The sequence below is a fragment of the Pieris brassicae genome, chromosome 8, assembly GCF_905147105.1.
Source record: "Pieris brassicae chromosome 8, ilPieBrab1.1, whole genome shotgun sequence".
NCBI classification, from domain to species: domain Eukaryota; kingdom Metazoa; phylum Arthropoda; class Insecta; order Lepidoptera; family Pieridae; genus Pieris; species Pieris brassicae.
In genome coordinates, this window is record NC_059672.1 from 1,440,042 (window position 1) to 1,453,714 (window position 13,673).

The 13,673-nt window shown below is 38.0% G+C and overlaps 1 protein-coding gene across 1 annotated transcript; it reads right to left on the reverse strand.

Moving 5' to 3' along the window:
• Window positions 1-1,442: 1,442 nt before the first annotated feature.
• LOC123713332 (slowpoke-binding protein) lies at window positions 1,443-13,660 on the reverse strand. The gene is made up of 10 exons (XM_045666935.1): window positions 13,355-13,660; window positions 12,196-12,310; window positions 11,632-11,703; window positions 10,880-10,982; window positions 9,724-9,909; window positions 8,392-8,573; window positions 7,126-7,288; window positions 6,491-6,607; window positions 4,800-4,957; window positions 1,443-1,554 (listed from the first exon to the last, which is right to left on the reverse strand). The coding sequence occupies exons 1-10, from the start codon at window positions 13,596-13,598 to the stop codon at window positions 1,506-1,508; spliced, it is 1,389 nt and encodes a 462-aa protein (XP_045522891.1). The 5' UTR covers window positions 13,599-13,660; the 3' UTR covers window positions 1,443-1,505.
• Window positions 13,661-13,673: the final 13 nt, after the last annotated feature.

Here is a 13,673-nt window from a genome sequence, read left to right on the forward strand (position 1 = left end):
ACATCAGCAGGAGGCATGGTGAAATAGGAGCACGCACTTACATTCTCGTGGGAACAACACGCAGATACATAGTCACTTAACATCAGGTGAGCCTTCTGCCCGTTTGCCTCCTGTTACATTAAAAAAAATACATGGCGCTCACGTTCATATATAGCCATATCTATGGCTATATATGCATGTGCATATAATTGAAATTATTTATAGTTTAGAACATTAATAACGCAACAATGGTTATGACGCGATAGTTGTGACTCAAGGCGGTAGTGAGATAAGATAATCTCAAATATAGTCGATATTGATAAGATTCTGCCTTGATTCGATTTGGTCTTTATTTACAAAACGTAATGTCAGTGGTTGCGCAATAAAGTTTTTTTTTTTAAATTGAAAATGTCTCAGTAAGAGTGCACTTTTTAAAATTTGAATATTTTTTTTTTCATGCAAGTTGCAACTCTGAAATTTGACAGATGTCAACTCTGTTTATCCCGATTATTAAAAATCTTTCCGAAGGAACAACGCGTTATAATTGTGAAAACTCATTACAAAATGGGAAACGCTGAAACCGCTCGCAAACTTAGCCAATTTTTCATCCGAGAAAAAGCACCAAATGTGTCAACCATTCGTAGAGTGGTCAAAAACTTTGAAGAAAATGAATCAATTATGGATACTTAGAATACCTTGCGTCAACGTACCGGTCGGTCTTTTGAAAACATTGCTGCTGTAAACGAGAGTGTCGCCGAAAACATCAATTCGACATCGTTCTCAATAAGTTTCAAATTTCACGACACACTACGCAGCGAATTTTGACTAAAGACCTCCACCTTCATGCGTACAAGATTCAGTTAACTCAGGAGCTCAAACCAACTGTGAATTATTCACATAAACCCGAAACTACTCCGAACAAAACGGAAATCCAACGCGTCATCGCCACATCTCTGTGTCATCATGGAAAATCATCATCATGGAAAATTTCATGAAAAGCGTAATGGCCTGTCATTGAAGCCGTAGGTGTCATTTGCCGAATATTTTATTCAACATGTCTTTTTTACAATACACTAAACATATTACAACTCTGTCATAAAATAATTGTTTTTATTTTAAAATTAAAAAGTGTACTCTTACTGAAACACCCTTTAGAACAAAAATACGATAATATATAAAAAAAACAACTATAATAACTAACGATGGAATACATAATATACACAAAGAGGTTCAAACATTTAACAAAAAAAAATCTAAATTAATAAATAAATTTAACTAAGCTATACCTAATTCTACTGTGTTGAGTGGTGTGTAAGTAGGGTGTGCTCATGATGCATATTTAGCACTGGAGTCGTTTCGATTCGTTTATAAGGCCTTGGCCTAGGTCTTGACATATACAGACATAAGGTTAGATCTAGACACTTGGAAAACTTTATAAAATTATGTTGCAATAAAACTCTATACACAATAAAGATTATATTCTTAATAATAACATAAGATTAACATGATAAGCATAGAGTAACGTATCACCACGGCCAGGAGTCCGTGGAATCTTGATGATGGAAGTAGTGACGTCTGTAAAAAAGATTACAGTGAGTGAGTGAGTGAGTGAGAATGATTGCACCGATACTTTGCGGATTTTCAACATCACACTGATGTAACGTGATGTAATCACTTGCTTATTTCAATGTAACAACGATAATAGTGGTGAAGTTTTAGAGTGTAATCTCTGGATCAACTGACCCGATTTCAAACATTCTATTACCAATAGAAACGTTCACGTTATTTGTTAATCATTCATATATGACAATAGTTAATACATTTATCGGTTGAATTTCAGTACGTCCAAAGTCGGTACGAACACTGCGTTGAAACTACAACGGGATATATGTTTGAGTTATAAAGAAAATTTGTAGAACTTGATGAATTAGACGGGCTGAAAAGTTCGTAGGCTTCATGTACATGGACATGGCTACTAGTATTACATTAATATGATTTTAGTTGGCCTTAGGCTAGCGTGCACCGGTTATTTTTATCACCGTTACATTAAAGTTTTTATCACCATTACATTAAAGTTTTTATCATTGTTACGTCATGTTTCCAAAGTGAATAACGCTCACGTAGGGTGACGGAGACAAAACTTTTTTGAAATTGAAGCGTCATTTGCCGATATGGATTTCAAGGAGACAGAAGAAAAAAACGAAAAGTATACTCAGTACTTTTATCCCATTGGAGTTACAGGCTACTAAGTAGAAAGTTCTACTCTGTGTTCTGTAATCTTCGAGAACATGCAAAGAGTTTTTTCCGTTATTTCCGAGGAGCTTTGATAAATTACTTTGCAGTTTAGGAATATGAATGTCTGTGCTGAAGAAAGGCTAGCTGTAGCTTTGAGGTGCCTGAGTAAAAAAATATATTCGGTAATTTAAGATGATGTTTATTTTAAAACAAGGCTTAATTTAATTATTTAATGTGTTTTTACTCTATTCGTGGCCAATGTCATAAATTTGGGAACCTTCATTCTTCCTATGTAACTTGTAGATGGACTAAACATAAAAGAATAATTTCGCTGGGCGCTATTGGGCTTTTACACTGAGCGTCTTGAATTTTTTTTATTATTTTGAACTGTCTTCTTTTTTAATTTACTGCTTTTAACAATGACACCAAGGATAGCGCAAAATGCTTTTTTCCGTGTCATCGTCATCACAATTAGTTACCCCAAACAATGCTAAATATTATTTTACGTAATTATTTCAAATTAAAGTCGGAGTAGTCTTTCAGCGTTTTATCATATCCGATATTTTTTCCACTTCTTCAATTATGATGTCATTATCAATATCCCTCGTTATTTGTGTAGATATTGACTTTTGTGTAGATGATGACGATTGCGAACGAACGACGCTACGAGTGACATACACTTGTGCAAACATTGCTAGGAAAACCGAACTGTGACAGTTTCGTCATGGGCTTGCCGGTCAGCGTACATAAATGTCACCCAGTTGTCACGTCGTAACATGGGTGCATCTCTATACATATCTACAGGCTTGTTATAAGTAAGGAAATAGACACGGTGACAAAAACAACCTGAGCGCGCATGGACCCTTAACCTTTAAAAGACACATGTATACATTTACAACACAACCCCCCTCCTATATTCACCGGCTACAGGTGCTTCAGTCGCGATTCATGAGAATCGCGACTGGTGCGCCCTTCTATGTGAGAAACGTCGATCTCCACCACGACCTGGAGCTCCCTACCATAGCCCAATGGATGAAGTTGGCGTCCACACGCCACTTTGACAAGGCTAAACACCATCCCAATCCGCTGGTGCGTAATAGCATCAACTATTACCCCTTCCCGACAAAAAGGGCTCGTAGGAGGCCCCGACACACACTAACGGATCCGGACGATCCAATTACTGTAGCAAACAATAAATTAAATGCCGCCCGCGCGGCCAATAATAAAAATAGAAATTCACAGACTAGGGTAAAAAACCGCCTTCACCGGGGAAGGCGAGGACCTTTACTTCGCATTTCGCTCACTCCAGTGAGCTTCCGTCCTGCCCTTCAGGCGATTGACCGCCCCGCGACGGCCCAAGCCGAGGTTCGAGTCTCACAGGAGACGCCCTTGCGCTAGCCGCGGGAAAACAAGCCATTCTGGCCGAGCTACGCTCGCCAAAACATACCGAGCTGAGCTGTAAAGGCCCTTAAGGCCAACAGCGAGATTCCATTCAAAAAAAATACAACACAACTGACTGTTTGTTCTGATTAGGTGTTCGAAACTGTTTAATCGTAATAATTTCAATTTTTTGGAAAGATTTGGCCCAAGGGACTTTTTCCTGTTCTCAGAAGAGGTAATCTCCGAAACTGAAGCTTATTTTGAGGATAAAGACTAATCGTCATCTATAATATGGTATCGAAAGGTTGTATGACCGCTATAATCGTTGTATTGCTCTAGAAGGTAACCATATTGAATCAAATTCTATCAACAACAAGAAAAGATTTCTTTTATGTTAGCCTACGAACTTTTCAGCCCATCTGTTATTACAAACAGTAGGAAAATTCGTATAGTTTTTGAGTTATGGAGAACAGACAAAGCGGAAGATGACTTTGTTTAAAAATATTTAGTGATTGTAATTTCCGAACCAATACGACTAGGATCTTATCCTCAAGAAAAGAGCGTACAAATTCTTAAAAGGCCGGCAACGCACTCGCGAGCCCTCTGGCAATGAGAGTGTCCATGGGCCGTATCACTTAACATCAGACGAGGTTGTCTAAAATTTTAAATATTTTTACTAATTCAGCCTATCAAAATGCTCATTATGTGCTTTAAAAAATTATGAATGAAACCATCTGGCCTGGCATTTTTATATTAACTCTATAAATACAAAACCAGCCTTTATCCTATGTTTAAGATTTGATTTTGATTAAATAACTAAAAAATTAAAACATACATTTTTTTTATTTAAAATAGGGGGCAAACGGGCAGGAGGCTCACCTGATGTTAAGTGATACCGCCGCCCATGGACACTCTCAATGCCAGAGGGCTCGCGAGTGCGTTGCCGGCCTTTTAAGAATTAGTACGCTCTTTTCTTGAAGGACCCTAAGTCGAATTGGTTCGGAAATACTTCAGTGGCCAGCTGGTTCCACATAGCGGTGGTGCGCGGCAAACATGTCCTTAAATGTCACATTTCAACTTGAAATGTCAATTGTCAAATGTATTAAAGACATCGGTGTTGTACAATCATAGGATCTACTCGAATTAAGATCTTTCTCAAAGGAATGTTAGCCTCAATCGAAAGACGTATATTTTTTGTTATATACCTGCGTGGTGGGGAACTGGGTGATACCAGTCGCGGTGGTGTGTAGTCTCCCCGCGTTTGTGGATAAGGCTCGTTTGGACTATCACCGAAGTCTGGAGTATGGCGAGATACGTCGTTAAGCAGCGATAAACAAGAATTTGAGAGGCGTTGATTGAAGCTCTGAAAATCATTGTAGCGTATAACACACACACACTCAAATTAAAATGTTTTTTAGGCAATTTGACTGTGTGAAAATGTTATTAAGAGTAATCTCTATCAAATAAATTACATATTTTTAGTTATTGTTGTATATTTGTATTATTTTCTTTTATTTTGATTTCTTTTTAGTTGTGTAACTGTGAAAAAAAATGTAATTGCTGTATTCTTATCGAATAAATCTTCTGTTTCTTGCTTGCTTTTGCATTTTTTTTATGTAATAGCAGGCAAACGGGCAAGAGGCTCACCTGATGTGAAGCGATACCATCGCCCATGGACACTGGACACATTGCCAAATTTGCTCCAGTGTTCGTAAAGTCCTGGCTAATTCTTCCAGAAGTTTCCTGGGCAATTTGCAGGCTTCACGATAGCACGATAGCGATTGCTCGGAGCATTTCTGTTTATTAGGAATGCACAGCCACGCATTCCAGGACTACGTGACTGATTCCTCTACCCTGAAACAGCCTCTGTACAACCCATCTGTTGCGTTACAGAGGTAATGGGGTAATGGCCCGTATTTGTTCCTACCGTTGTTTTGAGATTAATTTTGTTGAAACTTAGAAGTCGCTTTGTCACTAGCGAATTTACTGCTGGCAATCTTTGACTGTCTGCAGAAAGCGTTTTGTGACCGGATGTTGGAGTTCTGTGGATCTTTGGCGAGAGAAGAAGCCAGCCAGCACGATCCTCTCTTTGCAAACTCGTCGGTAGCATCATTGCCGAAAGATCCTCTGTATGGAAACCCTGTTTGTTATGTTCATTGACTCCAGTGCATGATGACACTCCAGTATTAGTTTATTGTTCATGTTTTTATTTTCTAATGCCATCAGCACAGACGCACTGTCAGACACGAATTTAATACATAAGTAATTCATTTCTAACAGGCTTTAGCTGCTGCGGTTAGACACATTTACATTGAAAAATGTTGAGATTTAAATATTATTTAATTTTTTTCTTCTTCATTGCTTGCACTGCTAACTTTTACTATTATTATTATTTGTTTCTACTGAGTATTAGGTTCTTATTTGTTTTTGGCGACTGAGGCGCAAACTAGCTGCTGTGGTCTCTGGCATAATGACCAGCGCTGTGGAACAAGTGTGCTCCTCAGCATAATGCTGAGCCAGGGCCAATTACAACCACAGCACACACGCATTACACAATTAAACCTTTTTCTTTAAAAAAAATTTTATCACTCTATTATTATTATTTTTTTTGGATTATTGTAATTTTATGTGTTTCTGTGTGTGTGTTTTGTTAGTAATAAATGTTATGTCTATGTCTATGACTATGTCTAGATCAAGAGGTAATATGCCAGCGCCAAAGCCACACCCTGTTTGTATATCCACGTATCACAGCCATATCGTCGATTGATCATGTTCCTCTTCTCTCATGTGTACATGATATTTCTTTCATAATTCTGAATTTGGTGAACGCACAATGCTGACCATAAACAATTAAAACCCAAAGGAGTTAGATGCCCCACGACCCAAAATGACTTACAGGTAGACAGGGTCCCTTCATTTCTCGGAGGTCAATTTTTCTAAATAGTTCCGTGATTAGCAATTCATGCAGGTTTGGAGTACGCGGGCCAAATATTATTTCAATTATTTCCACCACCTGAAACAAGAGTCTTCGTGATTCGCTATCAAATAATACTTCGTCCCTATCTATCAAGTCTCATCTTGAAATAGGTCCTCTGTAGAGACTATAGAACTGTAGACCACGAAAAGAGGTTTATATTTATTAAATTATCTTGTGCCAGATGGACTGATGAAGAGCTAAACAGAAAATTGTAAAATTTCTTGAAGCAGCAACATATACATAATATATACCAGCTGCCCTCGCGAACTTCGTTTCTCCTTAATGTGGTTTTAGTTACCGTGACACGAAAATTAGATATAGCAGTTCGAATTTATTATATTTTGTTACCTTAAAGTGTTTGTCAAACATGGACACTACAATCTCACAGATAACTTTTTATATTGTGATTCTCTAATCGAATGTCACATTGACAACTGACATTTGACTGCTAACAATTTGTAAAACATTTACGTATTGTGTCCCTTTATTCTTCAGTTTTATAAAAATTCACGTAAATCAGAGACAATAGTTTATGGTTTGTATTTGTTACTCACTTGTGGATAATTAGCCTGCAAATCTGGCAGTAAGGAAAAATCGGTTTCAGTCCCGGCACACATCTCGAACATCACGTGACCGAGGGCTAATGTTTCAGGGAAAGGTACTGATGTAGGGCTACGCCCCGTTGCTCCTATCATCTTGTTTTCTAGACCACAGATTCTGAAAACATTAAAAAATGGTGGCAAATTTTTCGTGTCAAATATTGGCAAGATGGCGCCAGTCAATGTCACCCGCGTTTTTTCTGCTAACGAAAGTAATCTATGTTGTTTTATAAATTATTATATAATAAATATATAGGTTACATATATTATATATTTATTTATAATTAAAAAAAACCTTAGAACATGTCACTCAATCAATCCGTTTTTAACACAATCTTCAGTTACACATATACAAACCCACAACCTACACGCATTTTCTTTGTTTAGTCTGTAAACGGCGTTTGGATTTAAAATTAACTTTGTATTATAGTTAAGTAAGCTTAAAGGTTTTCTAAATAAATAAACTGTCGTCATGATTTTCTTTGTTTAATTTATTCATAAACAATTACATGCGAAACTAAATGTAACTAGAAAATTTAGAAGTCTCGATACTGAGAGGAAATTCTTTCAGACAACCAAATGTAAGAAATATCTTTACATAAATTAAAAAATATCATTCCGATGGTGTATGGTTTGAAAAAACCAGGCCTTGTACTGACTGGTCTGGCTCAGTATCTGTTTCATGTTCAATTGTTTTTTCTAATAGGCAAGGTGGGGCCTTATCTTATTTTATTTGTATGAAACAAATGAGGTAGAAGACCGGTAAAAAAATATTTTGCTCCATAAAAAGACCTAAACTTATCCATCCTTCTTCTAGTCTACGCAGGGTGCAAGCAAGAGTTTATTATCATACCAAACAAGTACCTAACATGTAAAACCGAACGAGGTAAATAAATAAAATAAATCTGGTGCGCTACCACCTTTTTAGGTCTGGGCCTCAGATTGCTGTATCGGTTTCGTGATCATTTGTCAATCTAATAGCCTCCTGTCACTGGATCTGAGGAATGCGAATCCTGACAACAGTTTCCTTCACCGTTCGAGCGAATGTTAAATGTGCGAATAGACATAAATACCGTTGGTGTACAGCCGGGGGTTGAACCTACGAGCTCAGGGATGAGAGACGAAGCCAATATGAGGCTGCACGAAAGAGCTTAATAGAAATAATTAAAATGTTATCAGAAATAAGTAATATATAAGTCATTTATGTTTAATTCATAGTACCTCGCTACACCATTTTGAACAATAACATTCCCGGAGTGCAAGTGTTTGAATGGTGGAAATCCCTTGTCTTTAAGGAATAGTAGCGCCTCCAGTATTTGCCTTCCGAAACGGGCGACCTGTGATGCTGGAAGGCCTGTTCCAGCTGGCGTGTATTTCTTTACGTATTCGTCGCTCCATGTACTCTAAAAATATTAGTTGTTTATTTTTAAAATAATGTCAAATAGATTGATACTCAAGTACCTATGACTTTTTATATGGAACAGATTTCAAACAGACAGGAGGCTCACCAGTTATAGTATGTCGCCCCATTATATTACATATATATATATGAAGTGATATGTTAATGCCTACTCAAGTACCTATGACTTTTTATATGGAACAGATTTCAAACAGACAGGAGGCTCACCAGTTATAGTATGTCGCCCCATTATATTACATATATATATATGAAGTGATATGTTAATGCCAGAGGTCTCGCGAACGCGTGGCGATATAAGAATTCTGACACTTTCTTAAAGGACCCTAAAAGTCCATAAGACCTATTGCTTAAGGTCTTCTTGTTAAAAAAAACCATAGTGTAGCAAATCAACAATCTTCTGCGTATGACGTCATCGTACTTAAGTATAATACGACGACGTCATACATCATTTATAAACACTAAACCGATTTAACTGCACTGTTTAATTAGTTGTGCTTCCAGTGGAGGTCTTCACAAATATACACATCCCTAAGAGGCCGGTACCCATCCACATGGGTGTCCATGGGCTGCGGTTTTCCTTTTACTTTATATTAACCACTAGCCTACAACAATAGAATGTAAGCGAAATATTAAACTGTTAATGGCTACGTAACGAAGAAAGTGCCTACGTCTGGCTATACTCTCGGGGCGTAACTCTACTGATTTAGATATTTGCTATGAAACGAATGAATGCAATGTAACTGTTGTAAGGAGTGCCTGTGTCAGGCTATACTCTCGGGGCGTAACTCTCCTAATTTAGATATTTGCTATGAAACGAATGAATGCAATGTAACTGTTGTAAGGAGTGCCTGTGTCAGGCTATACTCTCGGGGCGTAACTCTCCTGATTTAGATATTTGCTATGAAACGAATGAATGCAATGTAACTGTTGTAAGGAGTGCCTGTGTCAGGCTACACTCTCGGGGCGTAACTCTGACGATTTAGAAGATTGCTACGATTATAAAACTAAGAAAGCTTGAGTGAGCAAAATGTACTTTTACTACAAAAGGCTTCCCTTGTACAATACTCTTTCGCCATGTTGGGTTAAGGTTTAGTCTGTTGTGAAAAGATATATGTTAGTTAGTATAAATATACCTTATAAATTAAATCCTTCAAACTCCCAGTTGAATTAAAGGGCGTGACCACAAGAGCGTGGCCGTTACACAACTCGAGATCCAAGACGGGATATATGTATGGATGGTGAAGACCTCGAAAGAGTTCCATTATCAGACCCTGCGTTCGTTCTGAGGGTTCTATGGGACATTGGCTGGTTAACGGCATCTGTGAAGAGATTTTTTAAATATGTAGAGATACAGGTTTTTCTAACGGTACCTCGATATACGAGTGCCCTAATATAGAAGTGTTTTGAGAGTCAAGTATTCGAGCGACCGATGTGGCTTTAAGATGAGAGCAAGATGTGATACAAGGAATCTCACAGTTTCTCCCACCTAAAACTATAATATCCCAAATAGGGATTTCGGGAATTACTAAAGCGTGGCAGATTATGATACAGGGAGATCATCATCATATCATCAAAATTCTCGAGCGCGTCAGATTAAGGTAGAATGAGTTAATTTAATTCTAGAAAGGTTTATTTTTCACTAATCTGAAAGAAAGGGGACGGCTGGAAAATTGTATGAAAACGTCATCTCTACATTTTCAAGCGTGGCTGTTTTTTTATATTTTCAAGGAAATCGTTCAAGGATTACGAAAAATACTACTAGACCTCAGTCTGTTGGCTTGTTTGCCTCGTTTTCGAAACATTTTTTTATAAGTTGGGTTCGCGGTTTTTGCTTTTTGTGCATTTATAAATCAGTATCACATTTTTAATATAACCATAGGTACGACGATGATGTCTATTGAATTACAGTGTAAAAACATATACGTATTCAAAAACATTAAAAAAAAACAACTGAGGTGGTGTTTTAGGTGCTGGAACGGATTAATAGCATTTCAAATAATTTTAATAGGGAACATTTATTTGATATACGAGCAAGGTTGCGGAATGAACCCGTATGTCGGAGTACCAATGTACAGAAAAGATCGACTCCTGAAGATCTGTCAAATGTACCATTAATATACCCTTCAAAGAGACTTATAAAAATTTAATTTAAATTGTGTCTATATCTTTATTATTGGATCACTTAACATCATGTCAGCTTCTAGCCTCACCTTTTAAAACAAATTTTAAAAGTTTCGTCCCTGTCCCTGCTAATTCTATAGTGGACAAGAGAATGTAAAAAAATCTTACCACAGTTAGGAGCCTCTCAGTTTTAATAGTGTTATCTTGTATGGTAAACCAATGCTTATTGGTGCGGTATCCTATTTGATTTAATGATTTTAACAGCGTATACCTGTAAATGTTTTTTTATAAAATACTTAAAAAATACATAACATCAAGTGCATAGTATCAAGCACGATAGGCAGCAGGGAAGTGTCAAATCCCATAAACGGACTTCATTTGTTTAAACTTAGGTCTGGTCGGCTTGACGTCTACCGCCAGGCTCGGACGACAACTACTCCAGAAATATCCACATATTTATGGGCAAGTCGGAGTCTGCTAGCTGGCGGTTTCCACGTTACCTTTTGTAAATCTTTTCGAGCGTGTCAGGTAGACCATCCCTTATGCCTTAACTTAGTCTCGAGTTCAAGATCCCTAGCTCTTTCAAAAGTCAGAGAGTCAAAAAATAAACCACCGCTTGGTCGGTTGATTCATCAGAGCCGTAGGCGTGGCTTGTCTTCACTGTGTAAATAGTGTCCAAAAGCCCCATGATCATTCAGGATACGGCCCATGTGAGGTGCGAAGCGCCTGTCTTCACTTGTTTGTTTGCATCTTTGAAAACATTTTCGTCCCCGACATAGCGCTCGTTCCAGGTGTCAAGCGTCTTGAGTCTTGTCAGTCGTCGCAAGTAGAAAAGCGGATTAAGTTCAAAATGTTAAAAGAACGATGAGGACGCGGTACTTAAATTTGAACTATGTCAATTAATATATTTATCGCATTACCTGGGTGTTCTGGATAGATATTCTGAGCATATGACCATTGCGATGCCACTCTCTATGGGGCTGTCTGGATATCTTAAAAGAAAAACATTTACACGAAAAATAAGTAGGAAATGGGCTCGTATAGCAGGTGGAGATCCTAGATACGATTTTCATAATATGGCGTGGCGTTACAACCTTTTTAGGTCTGGGCCTCAGAATTCTGTATCGGTTTAATGATGGCAAGTAAGTGATCAGCCTCCTGTGCCTGACAAGTCGTCGACGTTTTCGGTCTAAGACAACCCGGTTTCATCACGATGTTTTCCTTCACCGTTCGAGCAAATGTTAAATGCCGAATAGAAAGAAAGTCCATTGGTGCACAGCCGGAGATCGAACCTACAATCTCAGGGATGAGAGTCGCATGCTTAAGTCACTAGACTATCAATGCTCTCATGAATAAATAGAACTGAAATGTATCACCATCATGAATTTAGGCAAAAAGGTTAAACGACTTTAAAAGGGCGAATCTATCTATATATATGTTGCCAGCTATAATTTTGTATTATTTATACAGATATTTTTACTTACTTTGCCTCAGTTGGCGAATTCTTTCCAGAACCGGAGCCCATAATTGATTTATTAAAGAGCTTGGCTAGCGAGTCTATCTTCTGCGCGACCAACGGGGTGCGGTCAGAGTTCTCTTCTGTAAGTTAAAACGTAGTTATATTAGAAGATAAAATTTAGATTAATAGTTAGCATTACTTTTTATTTTCTTGCGAATCATCACAGCGTTTTTTGACTTCCAAGACGAGTTACTTATCAGGTAATTTGAAATTAATTAATATATAATAACATCACTTTACATTCCTGTCGGCTCATATTGCAACTTATATCTCAAGATGCAATCGAGTGTTGATCCTTTGTCAAAACCGTTATGGAATACATTGTGAACCTGCTCTTGGATTAATACTAAAGTTTTTTTTTATAGAACAGGGGGAAATCGGGCAGGAGGCTGATCATCTGTTGTTAAGCGACGACCGCTCATGGACACTCTCAATGCCAGAGGGATCGCGAGTTCGTTGCCAGCCTTTTACGAATTGGTACGCTCTTTTCTTGAAGGACCCAAAATAAATTTGATAGTTCAGTGAGCAGCTGGTTCCTGATAGTGGTGGTGCGCGGCAAAAACTGTCTTAAGGGCTCAGTTGTGGAACGACGAACGTCAAAGTGATACTGGTAGAATTTCCTATTCTTCTCCGACGTTCTCGGTCTCAGTTACGGGTTAAGTCTTAAAATCGACCTCCGAAAAAGGAATTTCATGTTCTATTCTATGCTTCTACTTTAAAGCCGCAAATCGATAATAATTACAAATATAAGTGCGTCCTTAGTCAACTTAAGCAACAGGGTCAAGAAAATTCATAAGAAAATGATATTAAGCGGGATGGGCGTTGTAAAAAGACTTGGGAGATGGGTTTGTTCTACATCTAGGTATTTCTAAAAGATCTACCAGACGCAAACATTTCAAGTTCGATATCCGTGCTCAAGATAGGATCCGTTTTTTGAATACGAGCTGAAGACACGCCCACAGAACATTAACACCTTTTAAATGCAATTAATTATTTGGGACAGATTTTGGATGTTAGATTCAGTTTACGAATACTAGATCATTCAAGAAAAGACTGTTGTGACCAACATTCTGTCTGCTTAACGCCTGTAACTAAGTAAAGACAATGAAGAAATAGCCACTCACCTTCACTCTCTTCTTTATCAGTGGACACTGAACGAGTCTTGAAGGCATTCCTTTTAGCATTTGCGGCAACAATCAAGTCAGGGTTCAACTCCGCAGCCGACTGCGCTCTTCGACACCGGCGTTTTTTCTTCTTATAACTGGACCTGTGCCGCTCCTGGTAGAATCGATCATGACCAGTTGTCTCTGGCTCTTTCTGTTCTTTCCCTTCATTGTTAGCCTTCATATGTTGGTACAGGTTGAACATCCTGACTATAATGTTGACGGTATTTCTGCACTTACTTAACCACTTCAGTTTCAGCACTCACTTGGAAGACACTGG

What these genes read in the sequence shown, in the direction of transcription:
- LOC123713332 (XM_045666935.1), bottom strand. Translation starts at nt 13,598, where the DNA reads ATGTTCAACCTGTACCAACATATGAAGGCTAACAATGAAGGGAAAGAA. An exon ending in TGATAAAGAAGAGAGTGAAG is followed by an intron (nt 12,311 to 13,354) that starts GTGAGTGGCTAT and finishes TTTAACTTACAG; the next exon opens with AAGAGAACTCTGACCGCACC. An exon ending in TATCTATCCAGAACACCCAG is followed by an intron (nt 10,983 to 11,631) that starts GTAATGCGATAA and finishes AAACATTTACAG; the next exon opens with GTATACGCTGTTAAAATCAT.